Here is a 20,908-nt window from a genome sequence, read left to right on the forward strand (position 1 = left end):
CTACTGTGCCTGGAGCAACTTCTGTGCCTTTATGGTGTCCTAAAACTCACAGGAACTGGACAAATATTCCACAGATCTCTCACAGACAAACTACCAGAAAGGTTTTTTTAAAGAGCCGTGTAATCCGAACATGAGGTGGTGTTTTATCTTTAAACTCAATATGTATGTCAATGTCATTACATAAGAATGCAAGGTCTGTCTTCATTTTTGCTGTTGCTGGGTGTAGCTGATGTTAGTTAATGTATTTTAGGAGGCTACCTCCACACTAAAGAAAAGGGCTTCAGTTTTGTTTTTGTTCTTTATGCTTAATGGAACTATTTTTGCTTATTTGAGTGAGATCATCCTTGTACAGAAACATATATGAACTGCTTTTAATATCCGCTTCTCACTTTTGGGATTGATGATGTCGTGCCATTTCTCTTTGTATTGGCTAATGTAAGTTCTATTTTTAACAGGTCTAAATTTTGAACATAAACAGTGTATAATCTTTTGCCATGCCACTATCAAATTTGTCTTTTTATCATGTTGAAATATTTTATACAGAAAGTTTTGTTCAGATGCAGTGAAATGTGATGATGTACGTAAGCTGTTGTTTTATCTCTTTACACAGGGATTCATCAACATTTTCTGTTCATTCACGAAATATTCTGTAAAATTGGAGTTGATGAAATAAATGAATAAAGCAGATTTTTGCAGATGTATGAATCCTGAACACTAGATGGCAACATTACAACCAACTCAGATTCGTACTTTGGTAAAAATAAGAATATATTAGAAGTAGTTGTAGTTGCAGTAGTAGTTGTAGTGGTAGTAATTATTATGATTATTTGGAGGCTTCGTTCATGTCTGAGACTTTTCTTATTTCATTATTATTGTTAAAATTGTCTCTCCATGTTTCACCCTCCCACTTCCCTCCATCACCGCCACCATCCATTGTCTTTGGAATGAGCGTCTCGACGCCTCCCACCCCGCTGCGTAAAGTTACACATCTAGACAAGTAATACCGGATGTGGGGTCATGTGGACTTCAAAATAACATAATATAGAAAAAATATTCTGACAACAAACTGATGTGTATTATTTTAAGTGATGGTGAAAGCAGTCTTGACATTTTACTTTACTTATTTCGATATAACTTAAATGAAAGTGTATATTAATATACTTAAACATTTCAAATAGTATTTTAACTTTTGAAAATGATCATACTCTTGAATTTAAGCATCAGTAAAGCTGCATAGTAATAAAAGCATGTTTAATACTTAAAAATGTCTAGTTTTATTTCAATATTGTGTGGGGCTCAGTTTTGTCCACAGTCGCAGGGTGCATTGACAGAATAAAGGACATATAAAGTATATTTATTGCTATGAATGTAAAATGTTTTACATGTTTCACATACATAAATAGGCCCCTACTTGCAGCCATCAGATGGATGTAGTGTAGATTAAAAAGTGACTTGCAATACAACAAATCTGGTATGCAGTAAAGTATAGCCTATTACTCAACGAAATGTTACATTTAAGAGATTGTGCACACATTTTTTAATGACTACAAATTCATTCTAAAATGCTAGCTGGTAAAAAAAAAAAAAAAAAGGGCTATCGCAAAAAGCAGAATACAGTTATTCTTTCGTTTACCCTCCGCACTAAAAAGTTTTTTCTATTATTTTGAAAGACATTGCCGGAAGTCATGAATTTTATTTTGATAAGCTTGACGCAGGTCCGGTGGCCTCGGTCCCGTTATCTGCCCGTTAACCGTCCGCAGGATGAGACGGAGGAGAAAAGGAGACGACGCTCATCTGGAAAGTTTGATGAAAGTCACCTGTGGGATTTGGAAAATGTTTTCGATGCCGAAGTGGTGGATTTTTATCGTTTGTGTGGCAGGTAGGAGAAGATGAACAGAAAAAAAAGATGGTGATGGTGTAACAGGTTGTTTAGTGAACTCTGACTCAGATTTAACGCTGAGTTTGGAGCGGCGTTAATAGTAAGCTAGCATCTCTGTAACCAAGCTAACCTGCACTTACTCATTTATAATCGAGACTTTACAGATGAATTAAGCTTTTAGTTTCAAACTTTTCCCCCATATTTTGTTAAATATAATTTATAAACCGAATATCAGTGATAGTACGGTCCTTTATATTGTTCCAAAGCTACAATATTTTGGAAAGTATTAAAGTATCAGAGGGTAGCTTGGTGCTCTCTGGACCGGTGTATGCTAGCAGTGCTGCAGCCCACTGTTATTTATTCATGTGTGAATGATCCGACCGTGGAGGGGGGGTGGCTGTGGATTAGGTCTAACTTCTGACATCTTTAAAACTAGCTCCCCCAGTGAAACAATAGTTTACCTCTGCACTGAGTTTATAGAGACTAAACACCTCATAAGACATGGATAAGGTTCTAGTAATATCATTACAGCAGCACAAAACACAGAACACAAAAAAGAAATCCAATTAGAAAAGCCACTGTTTATATGTAGTACGTTACCCTGGACTAGTGTGCATGAATGAAATCTATGTGCAAACCCAATGGTCCAGCCTCCTGACACTTTAGATCACAGTTAAAACTATTTGTTGAATAATCAATTAGTCGATAAACTAACAATGAATCTGCAAATATTCCTATTGTTCAAATATCACACTGACTTCAGCTTCTTAAGTGTGAACATCTTGGACTCTTGCGAACTTTTGATGTGCTTGTTTTAACAATTGGTTGACCCTTTAAAAACCAAATGATTATTTGAGAAAACAATAGGTGGATTAATCCGGTAGTGTAAGTTCAGATCAAAGTCGCAGTGTAGATCCGGTAAATGTGATTTTTTTCTGTGTGCAGTGTGATACAGTGGGTCAGTGTAGGAATATTACAGCATCATTATTGTGAGTTTGATGATTTGTTTCTTTTGATGGTATCATTTTTAATTATATGAAAATGCTTCTTTAAAAGCCCACAACTTGAAAAGACATGAAAATCTCCATGAAAAGCAAAAGCCACTCAGTGTAAATGACAAATCAGTGACAGATATTTATCTGTAAAAGGGTTTTGGCAAATTATTTTCCCTCTCTACCTGAAATCAAGGCAGCAAAACGTATATACTAAACTCAGATCTCTGTCTAGTATTACAACAGTAATCATCCATCGCCTCCTCCTCCTCCTCCTGCCTTCATTTTCCCCTCTGGAGGTGGATTCCTCTGAAAACTAATAAAGCCTGGATGGCCCCGCAGTCTGTGATCCCAAGAAGACCAACCTCCTGCCTTTTTTTGTTGCAGTTCTGGGAAGTCAGAGTAATGTTCTCCCTGAGGAATTTATGTTGTAGTCCGCTTAAATCCCATTGGTCTGAATTTAAACAATGCAACCACACTGCTCCAGCCAAACATGTTACTGTATAACACAGCTTTTCAAACCAAAATCTACAGAATATTGTTCACTGTAAGAAAAGCAAAAGCACAGAACTACCATGCAAGATGTGAACGATCGTAGCATATCCAAAGGCTCTGTTTATTTCATGTTTCAGACTATACAACAGCGTCAGCGCCTTTGTTGTGTTCATTTGTAATGTCGTGGATTTTTGCATTTTAATGTCATTTGCATTCATTTGTACATGTATATGTACACTTTGTACGACGTATGTGAAGGGCTTTGCGAAAAATTTTCAGTTTTCTGTTCGTAGGAGGGTTGCAACTAGTGGCTATTTTTATGATTGAATTATGATTTACTATATAATGATTATTAACAATTGTACTGTGAATCAAAAATTGCGTAAAACCCCTATAAAGTTTACTAGAGCCGTAGGTAATACCTTCAGATTTCTTATTTTGTCCAATGAAGTCACCAAAAAGTTACTTAATTCATTAGAAACAATCAAAATTGTTGTAGATCAGATAATTAATCAGCTGATCATTTCTGCAGTAGTTAGTTAGTAGTTGTATGTTACTTAGTTAGTAAGTTAGTATGTTTGTCATTATTAGAGTCAACCAAGAACAATAGCCTTTGAAAAGAAAACATTATTCATGATGTAGATTGTTGGTATTTATTGATTTGATCAGTTCTCTGACACCAATTGAGGGTGTTTAGTGTAGTTAGGTTCACTCTCAATAACAGAAAGGAAACAAAACTCTCTCAACAGGCCCAGTCTGGATTAAATGAAGTGGCCCCCTTCTCATCCTTCTTCTCATCCCTGTTCACTGGTCCAGTTCAGTCACACCTCCCACTGCTTAGCCTGAGAAACACACACACACACACACACAGCAGCATGCACAGATGTTTCTGGGTGTGTGTGTGTTTTCTCACATCTCTAGTGTGTTTTGCTGTCGAACCACAGCACAGTCGCAGCTGAGCTGGAGCTCCCGGTCATCATGTGATCCAGAGTCCTGCGGCTTCAGAAGCTCAGAAGCAACGTCAGGTCAACTCAGCTCACAGTCACATTTCACTGAGCAGAGGCAGCTCAAACAGTTTCAGCACAGCCTTGTTGTTACACACATAACTTATCAAAGTGCACATTGGTTCATTTCATTACAGCTAAAGTAAGAATAAAAAATATCCATGTATTTCTAGTTCATGTTCATCCTGACATAAATCTGATGAGATTTCACTCAAATGTATTAAAGAAATGCTTTCCATGATACAGTGAGGGGCATGCATGTCTCACCTGAGTCATGTGTGTTGCTGTCTACTATAGTAGTCCTTAAATCCCTCTCATTACACATTCCCAGTTATTGCCTCTAACCTCTAAGATCTGTGGTGCGTTTGTCCAGTTGGCACTATTACAAGTATGCCGAAATAGCTATTAGTAGTCCCTGTTTGCAGTGAACTCATGGATGTCCAGAAAACTATGACCGGATTATCTTTATACAGAGGGAAACTTAAAAATGCGATTATTCTCAGCCAAGTTCTGGAGTTATAAAGAGCGTGTTTTTCCCATGATCTCTGAATAAGATTTAGTGATGTTTATTTGAGAGCTAGTGATAACCTCGGAAAGGTTATCACTAAAAGAAATAAATATATCGGTATCGGTTTTCAGAGTTGACTGTGTTGTGAGTCAGGAGGAAGAAATCTGGCACTAAGGGTTAGTGCTTTAAGTGCCTGCATGAGCTGTGTGTCACAGCCACTCCCACTGCTGCAACTGTTGATTGCATTGGTGTAATGATAGCCTAGACGTACCTGTTTTTTTAAGCCTTCCTTATTTGACACTTCACCGATCCTTCTTCATTATCTCCTCATGCACAGCTGTCCTCCCTCCCTGCTGCTCGGGCGTCCACGTGTTTGTGAGAGATGAGAAGAGGTATTCCGTGCTGTTCCAGTCAGTGGTCCTGCCCTGCCAGTACACCAGCGTGTCCACCCAGACCGCCGTGGTGCAGTGGGTCTACAAGTCGTACTGCCGTGACCGCACGCGGGATGCGTTCAACTTCCCCGACAGCCTGGCTGGAGGCATGGGAGGAGGTGGGCTGACGGGGGGAACTGGAGGAGCCGTTGGAGGGTACGAGACGGGGATGACGGCGAGCTACCTCGACTGCGCTGACAGCAGCCGGACAGTCCGAACTGTGGCCTCCATCTCTGGGTCCTCAATCACACTGTCAGAGTACTATAAGAACAGAGACATCTCCATCATCAACAGTAAGACATCTACAGGACCACAGCCTCTGGCTCTGCTTCACTGATATCCATGCTGAAAATGATCTTGACTCTTTACAAATCACACAGCAGCAGTGTAGCCAGGCCAACATGTTTTTAGTGCTATGGGCTGAATTGTGGCTCACCAGCTTTAGATGGAATTTCACCACTCCTGCTTGCGTTTGGCAAGTTATGCTGCAGAGTTACTGAAGCCAAATACATGTGATGGCTGAAGCAGCCAGACGTGATCCGTGTTATAGCACGGCACATTTCATTCAGTGTATCACAGTGTTCTTTACAGAAGAAAAATGTAGTAAAATACACAACAAAAGAAAGACTTTAGACATTGACTAAATAACAATTAACATAGATATAAATCCCCAGAGCAGCACTATGAAAACAAGCCAAAAGCATTTGCTCAGTGTTGGTTTAAAAGTTTGTCTTTTGAGGCATCCAGTTTACTTGGCGAGAACAAGAAAAAGCAGCTTATCTGGTTCTTTTGTAACATATTGATCCAAACTGATGTTCTTCTGCTGCCAAGGCTGCCAAGTTTTGTGAAAGCCTTAAATCTGAGCATTGCCTTCTCACAGATTCCTGATTAAATGCCCAAAGTGAAGTCAGGGAGATTCTGCACACATGTAGAGGAGGGTAAGAGACGAGGGAGGCTTCGCTGAACACTTTTCCAGGTTTCAGCGGAATTAAGTTACATAACTCGACAGTTATTTGCCAGTTCTACAATTTGGCACGAGGGTGTGATGTTTGAAAAGAAAAAGGACTCAAACCCATTCAGTCAGAAATCACAAGTAGGTTACATGTAAATAAGTAGAAACTGGCCAAAATACTGCAGCTATGGCATGTTGGAAAAGTATGATAACTCATCATACTCATGGCAAATGTATCTCAGTAGCAATGCTAAAATGGAATAACACATTTAGATTTAAAACAATTTAGATTAGAAAACTGAGCTTTTACACATGTTGATATACAACAAGTGAGACAAAATTGCAACACAATTAGATTACATTAGAAACAGTGTCGCCATTACATCATTTGTGTTCCAATGAGAAATGCCTCATCTCAATTCTATAGCAACTACATTTAAGGAGTCAAAAATATTCTTGTTAAAAAATTAATATTGGCCAATTGGTCATTATATCATATAGTATTGGCTACAAAAAGCATTGATGACATGTTGCTAATAAAAAAAAATCAATATTGCACCACTTTACAACAGATTAACCACAGGAATGTATGTTCACACTGTCCCTCTGTCCTCATTTCTACTTTTCCTTAGTGTCGTACCATCATGTCATTTCAGGACCATCTAAGGGACACTACTGTGTGTGCATGTGTGGTTGCATGTGTGGTTGCATGTGTGTGTGTGTGTGTGTGTGTGCTTGTGGAAGACAGAGAGCTAGCCTTGTTTGCAGGCCTCAGATTTATGGAGCTCTAACTCTGCCTGAAGAATCGACCTTCTCTTCGCCAGCCAGGAACACAGACAAAAGAAATGGTTTTCACGCTGTCCTCTCATTCACCCTGACCTCTCACTCCTTCTCTCTGATGTACTTCAGTGTCCCGTTTTTATTTTTACTCTCCAGGTTTCTCCACATCCCACCATCCGCTCACTCATTCCTCTCGGTGTAAGCGGCTTTTCTTTCACTTTTTCTTTTCTCTTTTTCTGTCCTCAAACAGGTCAGGGCTGCAATGTTGTAAATGGACAAAAGGTGAAAACTTTAACACTGGTTCCTTTAGTGACGCCCAGTCATCCATACCCATGTAATCCTATTCAGGGTCACAAGGAGGCTGGAGTCTGTCCCAGCATGCACAGGGCAGGGGGTGTTCTGTTAATCAGAACACAGACACACGAGCAGAGTTATATATATAGGCTGTGACGATAACTTAAATAAAAGAAAACCAACACGTATTTCACAAGGTAGCTTCATATGAAAATAATATTAGAATAAAATAATTGTATGCTGAATGAGTGGAGGTGTCACTTTGTAGAAGGAGAGTCAGGTCACAGTGCTGCAGCCCCCAGCTCCCCTCCTTCCTGAGCTAACAGGAACAGGAAGTGAATTATACAACCCATTTCCTGTCTGCTCTATTTACATGTCTGACCACCTTACAATGGATTCAGCGGCCCAGTATTGTCTCTTGTGTTGGATTCTGGGGCCAAATTATATTTGAATCGTCTTTATGGCTTTTCAGCCTTGACATTCAATTGGAATTCTGCTTTCACAATTAAACAAGAACAAGAACAAAATGCCTAATGAAATGTAACTTTATGGATAATACACTACACAGTTTCTGCCTGGGACTTTTTTTCACGTGTGGGCTAAGCTGGATTTTTGACTTTGGTGTTGAAGGACTTGACTGGCCTGCACAGATCCTAAATCTCAACCAAGTGTGAGCGAGACCTTATCACCCAGCATAAGAAGTTGACCTTACTAATACTCTTGTGGCTGAATGGGAGCAAATCCCTGCAGCCAGATTCCAAAATCTTAGAAGAGTGGAGGCTGCAATAGCTGTGGATAAATGCCTATGGTTTTGGAATTAGAGGTTCAACAATCACATATGGGTGTAATACTTGGGTTTCCCCGTACTTTTGGTCTTTAAAATAGAGGAAGATATTAAGATATTGCTATAAATTTGTCATCTCTAACCTCTTCCTCCCTTTTTCTACAGAGGCAGACCTGCGCATAGGAGAGGTCCATTGGGGAGACAGTGGCGTTTACATCTGTAAAGTGGTTATATCGGATGATTTAGAGGGACAGAACGAAGCCTCAGTGGAGCTGCTGGTACTTGGTAAGCTGCTCTCCCAATAATCCTATTGTAAAGGATTTTAGTTTTGAAATGAGTTAACAGTCTGGGTGCACATTTCTGCTGACTCAGGCAGATTCATCACTGTTGAACTTTGACCTGAACATTTTCATGGTAGGCAGAGCAGTTGAAACTGTTGAAATCACCTTGTTTTGTACAATATTAGACCGTCAGTCTACACTCCGCCTATTTCAGTACCGAGTGCAGAACTGAGTGTAAGTCTGGCCAATCCTTAATATGTGTTTAATTGTCAACACAAAAAGACTCATCATTTACTGTAAATTGAATTTTTCTACGAGCTGCTGTTACATAACCGGACCCATTCATCCCCGAAAGCACAATGCAGCCTCATTAATGAGTTGATTTATAACAAGCAGCGGCACTTCAGTCTTGCCCAATCTGTAACCATAGCAACTGCATTCACTCATACTGTATGTTACTATAAAGAGCAAGGTTTAGAAACTTGGCTACTGCAGAATAGTTATCGCTCGCCACTTAAGCTTATGTGTGTGTGTGTGTGTGTGTTTGTGTGTGCACATATGCGTGTGTGTGTGTAGATGCTGTGTGTCCGATGTTGTTCAAGTATCTGCAACATGTTGTATCTTTACAGTGACAGTGTACGCGTCTGTCTTCAGTTACAAATGTTACCATAGCGACGGCTGAGAGGCTGTGTGGCTCTCGGTGCTCTAACTCACTCTTGAGGCTAAACTTTTGTTTGGCTGGCATTCAGAGACTTATGTGTATGCACAAAAGACACACACACACTCACAAATACACACACAAGTACTGGACAGAACGCTGTTATGGTTTGCAAAGACTTGATTCTGAGTCAGGTTAAATGTTGGGCCCGGCCTCTGTACGATAATATGTTATATGTTAGGATAAGATGAAGCTACAGGAGTTGCCCTTTACAGTCTGTAACCTGACATCAGAGACCCCAAATCTACCACATTGCCAAAATGTTGTATCTCCCGGTCTTGGTGGAGCTAATATGGCATGTGAGGCACTTGTGTTTCCATAACAACAGTTGGGGCCACGGGGAATGGCTCGGGGCGTTTTTTTTTTGTCTTTTTAGCAAACGGCTTCAGACTAAAGAAGACAGGGAAGATTTAATGACGTGGAGGAGGCACTGTAGAGCACACTGATACAAAAGACGGAGGGTGACACCATGTGAGACACTCGACTGATGTGGAAGAAGGAAGAATTCTGCTTCCTCTCTTCTCCCGTTTGAGTTTTCATTGGCCATGGGCAAAGTGTATAGTTAGTACTTTGTGCTTCCAGCGCATGTATGGTGTCAACACCATTGCACCAATGTTCCATTTCTTTTTAAACTGTGGCCAAGATACATACTCAGTGGGCCATTTTACAGTTTTAAATTTCTGTAGTGCATTTTCTTGGACAACATATACCAATATATCACACAATAACCTAATGTCGGCCAACATACCAGCCTGGCCAATTTTTCACTGAAGCCCTAACGTAGTCCCTGATGGTGAATATGAACAAACACGGAAGTGAATGAATTAACAATGAAGGAAGAAAGACCAGATTATCGAGCAAATGGTGTAACCCATGAACAATGAATGAAGGAGTGGATATTATGCGATCCATTCATCCATGAATGAATGAATTAGTTAAGTCGTGCAGAACACACAAGTGCTGTAATCCATGATCAATCAATAGATCTAATGCATCAATGGTGTAATGTTAGAATTAGAAATCTTGATAGTAGACATTAAAGTAACTTGTGAAGTCTCGGGTTACTTGGACAGAGATTGTAGGGCTGTTTTGAAGAATTAGTGGAATTTAAATACATATATATTGTTGGATCTGCGAACCCAACAAGTGAACTAACATAAGACAAAACAACAAATGTATAAAAAAAAGCACATAATGCCAATTTCAGCACCTACATGTAGTTGTTTGAATTCACATGGGGATTCGACTGCTTCTCAGTAAACTTTCTGTTTTCTAATCCAGCAAAGAACACGTTTAGACTCCCAGAAAGATACTAAAGTCATTTTCTGAGGTATGTGCACTGTCAGCCAGAGTCGGGCCAATATACTGTAGTCCAGCCTGCTCTCTGTTTCCTCAGTCCTTGTTTCTCACGCACTCCTCTCCTCCTCCTCCCTGCGATAATTACTCTACCAACAGTAAAACACAGACGTCTGCTCACATCACACTCACCTACTGGCTGCTTCACTTCTCACAAAGCTTCAACCTACATGCGCACGAGAACATTTGCACCAAAACAAAATGCTCTTATGCACATTTTTTGTACCAGCTTGTGACTCACTGCCCCTTATCTATAGTGGTTATGTCTCATTCAGACATCTGCTGACCTTACGTGGAGTGCCTTAAAGCTCTTTTGAAAGGGAAACTGAAAGAAGACACAACACTAGCAAGATGTCAGGATCAACAACTGGAAGGTGGCGATGAGTTCTAAGGGCTTGGGTTATTTCTAGCACTGATGTTTCTCCTTTATTTTCCTGAAACACACATGTATGTGCAGAAGTAATCATCAATTCTAAAATAACGATGAAGAAAAGATAAATATGAATCAGCAACGGTAAAATGAAGGAATAGTTGTGGGAACAAGTTGGTGGTCACATATCTGTAATTTATCCCAGAATATTGACAGAAAAGGCATTTAGGTCTTTAGCAACTTGTCCTAAATCGTTAAGTGGGATGATTTATCATGGAGGGAGATTATCATAGAGAGACATAATGGACTGTTGGTGCTCCAGGTCTCATCCAGGAGCTACTTCTCTCTTCACTCAGACAATAGAGAGACAAAGACAAAAAAAAGTTTCTCTCCTGTTTCTCTGAATGTGAGGAACGTTCCCACCCGTGATTTTTGCATCTCTGCACGTAACATTACTCACAGCTCCTACTGCCTGTTGTCTTCATGAGAAAGATTCATGTTCCCGTCTGTCCTCTTATCAGACAGATAACCTTACAGCAATTAATATCAGAAATCAGATGATCAGTCAGTTACTCTGATATGGAGACTTTCTGCAACAAGACCAGAACGTCCTCTTGTGCATGCTGCTGTTGTCCTGCCAGCTCTCTTCATCTATTTATCTGTCGTTTTCCTCTGTTTCTTTCTGTTTTATTGTCGTCTTCTCTTTGTCGTGCATGCTGCTGCAGCACTAACTTCCTTTGGATCAATCATCCCAGTTTATGTCAACACCATCTCCTCTCCTCTCCTCTCCTCTCCTCTCCTCTCCTCTCCTCTCCTCTCCGCTCCTCTCCTCTCCTCTGTCTCTCTCCAGGTTTCTCAGGTGTGCCTGAAGATCTCCTGCCAGACTTTGATTTGAAGATTATGCCAGGTAGGGGCATGATGCATTCTCCCCCTTACCTGGTTCCTTTTATTCCGACTAACCCTACTGACGACTCTAACACGGGTGTAGGAACCATTTAGATGGTGGTGGTGGGGTATCTCCTGCATGGATGTTTGGTCACAGTCTAAGAAAGAAACTTTATCTGATGAAAGGACAAAATGATGAGTTTTTCCACCATGATTAATGGTTCCTATGCTGAAGGCTGCGACACTGTCTAACCTGTCTCCGCATTTGTAACTAATGCAACAGGTGTTTGTGATTCAGCTATAATGAGGCTCTGAGTTCAGAGGCGTTTTTAACCCAACGGACTGATCCACACCCGTCAGATTGTGAGCTGGCCGTCGCTCCCACGCACATGAAAAACAGCTATTATGGTCATTACAGTTATTTATAGTTGTGGTCAGCATGTCATCCCACCTCATTAAGTCACAGCCCAGTCTAAGAAGAATGGATGAATTGTGTGGAAGGAGCTCCCAAAATGACACAGAATGATTCGCTCAACCAGAGTGGTTACTGTAAACATATCTGTGGTTTTAGTGTTGCATCAGTACGTGCTGTCCCAAATCGACTCCCACAGTGCTCTGAAGTATGTGTGTGTGTGTGTGTGTGTGTGTGTGTGTGTGTGTGCAGGGGTCATAATGGTCACAAATGTGATCACATTACCAGATCATTTGTTTTCACAGCCAAATCTTCAGTATCTTACAGAGCAGCATAAACTGTCCTTTTCCTTCCTGTGGCAAAATCAGGTTTCCTGTGTGTGTGTGTGTGTGTGTGTTTAGATGGAGAACGCTGTCCTTGGTTTGTACATTGTTAAAGATTTCCTTATCTGCCCTCTCCTTCCCTTTCCTTTCCTTTGTCCCTATAGACTGATACATGTAGTTTATCTGTTCTGCTTGATGTATCACTCACTTCAACACTCTAATACTCCAACTCGATGTGTAAAATCATCTTTTTTGTTGTTTTTGTACCTTATATTGGGGTTAAAATTTCATTTGTTCTGATATGTTACGTCCTGAGAAAAACATTTAGGGCCTGAAAAAGGAAAAAGTAAATTAAAAAAAAAGTTGATAGATGGTTTTTTTTAACAATCCAGCCGTCCGTCACTAGTTGATAGATTTGCTGTTTACAGTGATGCCTCACTGTGTTATACCCCATCAAAACATCCTGTTTCTAAAGGAAAGACATTAAGACACATTATGGAAGAAATAAGGGATTTCTCTCTTGTCAAACAAACACTTTAGGACTGTAGCTCCAATGTTAAATAGTGAAGCTTGAGAGATTGTTAATAATAAGTAACACTGCTGGTGTTGGCATTAAACACATTAAAGGTTCTCGCTGTTCTAAGTTCACAGCCTTTCAACAGTTCATTAGTTGTCCAAATTGCGATTAAGTAACTTTCAATCACTTAACTAATCCCTAGTTAACTAATCATTTACTACTACAACCTTTATGCCCATTTTTCTAGTTATGACTTGCACCTTAATCGTCAATCAATTATGTATTTTTCAACGGTTGTGTTCATCAACAGGGTACTCAAAAATCTTTTGATTTTAATATGCATTTTGGTTTAGTCCACATGTAAATCAGATACAGTATATTTATATTGTCAGTGTAAACCTGCAGACTTACTGTACAGAGAGAAAGCAGGGAAAATACTGCAACTGACAGATTATTAGAGAAACTCTAATGATTTCACAGCATTTTCTGGTCTCGGTAGTGGAACTGATAATACGAAAAAAGCTGTAAAAAGCCTTCTGTGGCTCCGAAGGCAGCTGCGTGACATTGTGTAAATTGCCTTGGTTATATCTGCACCAGATTTTGTCAAGCAAGAAGCATGACTATACTGTGAACTGATCAAATCAAACTGTTCCTAATATGTGTTATTTATATGCAGGATTCTGTGTTGTGTGTACTTCCAGAGTGGGTGTTTGTGGCGGCGGTGGCACTGGGCAGTGTCTTATTCCTGCTGTTAGTTGGGGTTTGTTGGTGTCAGTGTTGCCCTCACTCCTGCTGCTGTTACGTCAGCTGCTGGTGCTGCCCCGACACATGCTGCTGCCCCAGACACTGTGAGTATAAACACACACAGAGGCGCAGAAGTCAAACTGACACTGTACAAAAGACGCATGCTTTTCTGGAAAGTCTGAATGGGATTGTGTGTTGCTTTTGTAGTATATGAGGCAGGTAAGGGTATAAAGACGGGCACCTCCACCCCTCAGACACCCGCCTACCCTCCATACTTTGTCTCTGGTGTGCCGACGATGGTCCCCATCGCCCCTCCCTCCCTAGTGGACAAGATGTCATCCATCCCCCCTTCAGATGGCAGCCTACTCACAGCAGGTGAGGTTTTACTCTTCATCAGAGGGTGAATCTGTGTTTTTAGAATTATTGAAAGACCCCAAGTGTTTATTCTAAATGTGGAAAAACTGCCTTTTATCTTTTATCAAATCTTTGACATAAAAATGGTGGCATCCAAGTAGTGCTTGGATAGTAGTGTTTCCTATTTTATTTTGCCATATATGAAAATTGTAAATTAAAGTGTGTGTTGTCTTGTGACGACAAGACGACAATTTAGCCCAAAACAATAGTAACAGAATAAAATAGTGAAATAGTGAAAACCACCAGTAGAGTCCTCAATCCACAATGTACACGCACAAAAAGACAAAAAGAAGTTCTCCATGCTGATGGGTCAAGTGTGTATCTGCAGTGCCGATGCATGCTGTAGGGGTTCCCTACTGCGTGCCGTCACCTCAGGATCAGGACTCTCTCAGGGTGCTACAGTATGTAGAGAAACAACTGGCTCACTTCAACCCTGCCAGATCCGTCAGCCACCAGTGTAAGCGTCATAAACCCGTACTGTGGATTTACTTCTCTGCAAATGCCGTCTCCAATCAATAGACAATGCATGCTGCACTATCTATACAGCTGGTAGTGTCTCCTTGATTTTTTTCCCTCTTGCTTGTCATGGCATGCCTCTCTGCACAAGCATTCTGCGTATTGAATTTCCTGTAGTCAGATGTGTATAGTTGCAAGTGTGCATGAGTACTTACCTGAAAGAATATGCTTTACACTTCTCACTCCTACACTTTCTGTAATCTCTTGCAGACATCAACTTTACTCTTCTACAGTGTCTTTGCTATATTTGTTTCTCTTCAATTCTGCGCTTCCTTAAAGAGGAGTTTTCTCTTTAATTGCTTTATTTCTCTGTTCTGTTGCTCTTCGTGTATCCATTCTTTCATTTTGACCCGCCCAGCCTGTAGCCTGTCCGAGCTGAGCTCCCTGCACGAGGGAGAAAGCGGCTTCCGTCAAACATACCGAAACGTCCAGAAGAAAGCTCTGCCCGCCATCCCTGACCACGACCCTCAGCCTGAACCCCAACGGTACCGTGACACCCGCAGCCCAGAGCCGCAGCGCTACCGGGACAATCCCCCTTCACCGCAGCGTTATCGCGATGACCCCGACTCGGAGCCTCGACGCTGCCAGGACGAGCCCCTTCCCCCGCGGCGGTATAGCGACGACCCTCCGTCCTCCTCACAGTCACGCAGACCCGGTCGAAATCAACGGCAGCAGAATCACAGCGAGGAGGAAGACCACAAGAGGTATAGATACTCGTTTGTGAGTAATCACGGGCATTTAAGTAGCCCGGTTTACTTTAAATACAGTGTATGCTGTATATGATGTTTAAGCAATCAGCTTACTGGAGAAAGCCAACTGTAACCCATTTTTTTAAGTGCATATGACTCATGAATGGAAATGCAGATTCTGTATATGTGCATGCACAATATTCACATTCTCGTTTACCTTCCCTTGCATCCTTTTCCCGTGTTACCTCCCTCTCCCTGTTGGCCATCCTTTGGTCCCGTTCTGCAGGTGGAACCCTCGTTCAGAACACCTGCAGAGAAAGACGTACCGTACCGCAGGGCGAACCGGCTCTCTGGATGAGCTGGAGGAGTTTGCTGATTCTTACAAGCAGAGAGGAGGCAGAGCGGGGGAGAAAAGGGAAGAAGAAAGGGGGGACTATGAGATGGAGCTTCTGGAGTTCAGTCGATATCCTTCTTACAGGGATGGTCCACCTCAGCATTATCACAGTGATGACAATGAGCTCGGAGACAACAGCGACCCCGAAGATCCCCCGAGACGAAACAGGAAAAACGCACACAATGTAAGCCCACTTCCGTCACCCAAAAGGAGAGCGGGCACTTGGGACAGCGAGCGTCCCGTTCCACCTCCTCCCAGAGTCAGTCCGCCATCAGCTTCCTCTCAAGAGAAGGACTACGATGGCACGTTCCTGAGCAGCCTGCTGGAGCGTAAGTCCAAGTTGCGTGGGATCAGCAAGGGGAAGAGTGTAGCCCGGGGAGAGGAAGATTCAGACACACCCTCAAAGGGCAGCTCGAAAAAGAGCAGCGGGGAATCTAGTCGGCACTGCAGCCGCTCGCCCAGTAGCAGGCCTGAGGCAGATTCGCTGCCTCCTTACTCAGACACGGAGCGAAGCAGAACTGACAGGCCATCTCCACGGCCGCAGCCAATAAACACTCGCTCCTCTCAACCCCCTGCCCATTCCCTGCCCGGTCGCAGAGAGGAGCCCAGAGACAAGACCCGGAAAGTTGTGAGTTACATTTAAGCCTGTAGATTATTTGTGTACACTGGTAATGCTAATTTGAACAGCAACAGCAGTGAGAAGCGTTCATGTAACATCTTTTCTAGGTTATTTGTGTGTAATTGATGAAAATGTTCTGTGGAAAAATAATACCACTAGGCTAACTACAAATTCTTTAACACTCAGTGTTGTATCCTGCTTTTAAGGGAGTCTGTTAAGGTGTTTCCACCAAAGGAACTTTCCCAAGGGCCCAAGAATCAGTCGAGGAACTCAGGAACTAAACCTGCATTTTGACTGGAGGACACAGGAATTACATTTAGGTCCAGGTGGCAAAAAGTCCCAGCACTGAGGATAGAACTCTCTGATGATATAAGAGCTATTAGGCTGAACACCGCTGACTACTCAAACACAGGACCGGCCGCTGCTTCAACTTGTGTACCATAAGAGCAAAACAAAAAAGTACCAGATGGCTTTAGAATCACGTGTTGGACATAATGTTTAGCAATGTTAAAATAATGTTATGTTGTTGGCAGAGAGAGGGAGCAGCGATGTGACAACAAAGCGAGAAAAAAGAGATATAAGATTTGATTTGTTGATTGTGTTGGTCTTGTCACAGCTCATGAAGCACTCAGCATGTCGTCTGCTGTGGAGAACGTTTCCACACTCCAGGCAACAGTAAACACAAAGATGCAGGATTACTGTGTTGTTTCTATGTGTGTGGAAATTGAGTTTAAAGATCATTTTTTGAGTGATCACGGATCTAATTTGTCTAATTTTCATGGCTCTTCAGATGCGGAGGAATGGAGGAAAGGATCTTTTAGTTGCCAGTTTAGTTCCTGAGTTCAGTTCATCTGGTTCCAAAGTTCTTGGCCAAAAATAATAGTAATAATAATAAACTCTATTCATACAGCACTTTTCAAAACAAAAAAAGGGCTGTGTTTGATGTATTTGAAACTGTGGCTCACAGTATGAAACTGTAGGCCTACAGTAAGTGTTGTTGTTGTACCTTCGACAGGTCAGGTTCAGATCCTACTACAGTGAAAACTAGGTAGACTCCTCTGTTCTGTATTCAACTACTCTCCATAACAATCATAACTGGTTGTCTCCTCCCCGACAAACCTGGGTCAAAAAAGGTATTCAACATCAAAGAATGGATTCAGCAGAATCAGCTTTCAGGGGCTTCAATCAAATCTTCATATGATTTGGGAAAAAAAAGTTGAAATGCAGTTTGTCCCAGGTTCCATTTCACCATAATAACCCTGTTTGGCTAATGTTTGCTGCCTCTTTACTCTCTCATTCTACTGAAAAAGTGTTGATATTGTGATATTGTGTGTTAACACTCTGCTGTTGTTTTGATTATTTACACAGTGTTTTTTTTTATTTTTTATCCTTCATCAGAGCACTCTCCTCAGCAGGGACTCCCTCATCGTCTGATCGACTGAAAGCCACACAGACTGAGCACTTAACTCTTCGGAGTCTCGGACCGCCCGTCGGCGTCAAAGACACAAACACAAAGAAAGCAAGCTAAACAGTTTTAATGGGAAACACAAAGGTAAAATGAAGTAGTAAAAAACGGCCATTTTACCCCAAGACTCTGGAGGGTTAAAGGGGACTCTAGGGGAACAACATGCCGGCCGATGGAAGACGACAGAAATGACTTTGCAAAGCTCAGCTGACCGTGAATGACGGCTGAATGAAGACATGGAAAAGAGACACGCTTTTACTATCGTTTCTGCCTGTGACATTGCTGAATGATGAGGTCACCACTGTTCAGTTTCTGTCACCGGCTGCCTCGTTCGTATCTCAGCCGGACGAACGCTGAACTAATGCGGGCTGGTTGTCTGACCTGGACGGTCTCTCCCTAGCAGGACGCTGATCATCTCCCCTCATCCCTTTTACGCCTCCAGCACAATAAGTGCATTCATTTCCATTTGATGAGGTATCTGCATTCAAAAAGGAGTTGTGTGACAACACTATTATTGTGAAGGACATACTGTAGCTTCAGTTGTTTGACAATACACACACTGTGCCATTCAGTAACGTATTCAGGGACTAAAGCACCTAATCCAGGCGGCATTTGCAATGAGATCTAAATGTTAGCTAAAGCTGGAAGCAGTAACCAACATTACCAAATGTTGACGCGTTCAACAAGTCCAGCTGACTTTTGCTCAACTCCTAAGGAATTACAGAGGGAGTAGACAAAATAATGTAAACAGCCCCTAGAAAAGGACAGTAGCCATCACCCAACTCTGCGCTTCCCCGCTGTAGCATCTTTCAGCTCATTGTTTTGGTTTTGCAGCTTGCAACTTAACTGCTTGGGCTCACTTTCACAGCTTTCATCAACCCTGTTTCCAGTAGCAGCAAGGAGCTGTGCACTAGACACAGGTAGCCACTAGCTGGTGAACAGAGCTGTGCATTTAGCAGCTAAAGAGACAGATGGTGGAGATCAAAACAGAGCCAAAAGGAGCTGCTGTTTGCAAAACACAGCAACTTTATGAGGCGATACTATGCCAGTATGTTTACAGTGTCTTCTACTGTTGCCATGTGGCCAAAAAGTCAATTCATGTGGCTGAAGTGACTCAGTTGTACATGCAAACGAGCTGGGTAATATATGGTTCTATGTGGTATGTAGCAGCATGCATCAGCTCGAAAAGAAGTCTGGCAATAGATTAGATCTTTATTAGTTTATATTTTCAAAATTTAAAAAGTCGGAAATTCATTTGATAGGTCATCAGGAGTCCTTTTGAAATTCAGGACATTGTGCAGTATGTGCCAAACACAGGAAGCTACATTGACAAAGTAGCAATAACGCAGAATGGCCTCTGACTACTTCTAGTTACAGTCTTCATTCATGAAGCAGTAACACTATTTTGTCTCCACCTTGAATGTCAGTGGAGCTTTTCTACTAAAACATATTAGTTTGCACGCAGTAACCATTTTCTCCACGGGACTAAAATTTTTCATTTTTGTAAGCACTACGGCATTGCACTGGCAGTGGCCTTTAAAAGCTTTTTGTACCATGGTATGAAGACATTTTTATATGTAAACTCGACCTATTTATGTGTGCGCTGTAATATGATCGTTGTAATTTGTAAATGATTGTTTGTCTAAGCTTTCCAGTGTGGCTATGTACATAAGATGGAGTGTGTTTGATTCGATTCCTGTAATTCAGCCTTTTTTTTTTTTTATCTCTGCTGAGTCAACAGCTAAACCAACACCCTCAAGTGTTGTCAGCACACACACAGACATATACAAAACACACATTAGCCTACTGATTTGTGGACTTCTATCAGTCTTATTGCTTTTTTTTGTTCTAACATTTCACCATACAGGGTTTCATTATTGACATCTCCATTTTGGGTCAGCTCGTCTTGAGAGAAGCCTTATGTCAGTGTTTAGTTTTCTTCCATTGTGTTTTCCGCTGTCTGGTACTGACAACTGTGTGTGTGTGTGTGTGTGTGTGTGTGTGAGAGAGAGAGAGAGAGAGATGACTCTTTACTTTTCTGTAAAGGAGACAATGTGTAATTGACTATGACTCATGCCTTTGTTCATTGTTGTAATCACAGACCGTCTGTCTTTACTACACAGCTGTGTCAAAACTGTGTCGTTTTGTCATCCACATAAATGATTTGTAACAAAAAGTTCCGTCCATAGTTTTATTGAACTGGCATTCGACTTTTCATGAGCCAAGAAAATCAACCCAATGAGGTTTTTAATACTTTATTTAGGCTTTACAGTATAAAGGAGGACTTGATCATTTGAATTTCATGAACAAAATGGTACATAAATAATACTTCTGTTTGAGACAGTAATTGCAGGACTTTTACTTTTAATTAAGTAAATTAAAATTTACTTTGTGGTATCACTTCTTTTACCTCAGTCACAGATTTTAAGTCCTTCTTTCACCAGAACAACGATGAGATAACAGAACTGCAAGAGGAATACTTTTTCTAACGTTCACATGGAGAAAAGGCCTCATTCATTTGGCCTTTATGTGTTGTCCTACCTGAGTCTGAACACATATACTGTATGTTTGTGATGGGAGGGACCGCCTAAGACAGTGACCACTCGCAGCTCGAGAGTATGTTAGGAATGCTGTTGAGCAACTCCCTCCTGGGCTTCACAGAGCCGTCAGCAGGGAGACATGACATCACCACACGCTGGAGGGCAAAATGTTTGTTTGTGCTCCTCTTCCTGGTTTCACCAGGAAGCTCACCTGAAAAAATGTGATCCCAGGTGCCCCTGTGCACCAATCAGCGCTTAGCAAAAATTAGAGTCAAAATCTGATGACGTTTGGTGCGTTGTTGTTGGTCAAATCTGATCAAACCACACAAAAGCACTCCAGATGAAACAAATGAAGTTTTTAAGTGCTAAACTGTTAATAAATAACACCTAGTAATTTTACTTATTTAGTCATGTTTAATGTTGTAAATAAATATTTGACATCTGAGCCTTTGATACAGTGGTGGAAGTAGTACTCAAGTGTTTTAGGCAAGTATAAGTAGAAAATACCACAGTTACAAGTAAAAGTCATGCATTCAACATCTTTGC

The 20,908-nt window shown here is 41.4% G+C and overlaps 1 protein-coding gene across 1 annotated transcript; it reads left to right on the forward strand.

Annotated features, from left to right (window-relative positions):
• Positions 1–1,761: 1,761 nt before the first annotated feature.
• LOC139199700 (immunoglobulin-like domain-containing receptor 2) lies at positions 1,762–17,843 on the forward strand. Its single transcript, XM_070828806.1, has 9 exons — positions 1,762–1,879; positions 5,216–5,602; positions 8,285–8,404; positions 13,683–13,829; positions 13,933–14,100; positions 14,468–14,596; positions 15,014–15,359; positions 15,631–16,366; positions 17,756–17,843. Exons 1-9 carry the CDS (start codon positions 1,762–1,764, stop codon positions 17,789–17,791), a joined length of 2,187 nt encoding a protein of 728 aa, XP_070684907.1. The 3' UTR covers positions 17,792–17,843.
• Positions 17,844–20,908: the final 3,065 nt, after the last annotated feature.

Source organism: Pempheris klunzingeri, chromosome 1 (assembly GCF_042242105.1).
Source record: "Pempheris klunzingeri isolate RE-2024b chromosome 1, fPemKlu1.hap1, whole genome shotgun sequence".
Taxonomy (NCBI): domain Eukaryota; kingdom Metazoa; phylum Chordata; class Actinopteri; order Acropomatiformes; family Pempheridae; genus Pempheris; species Pempheris klunzingeri.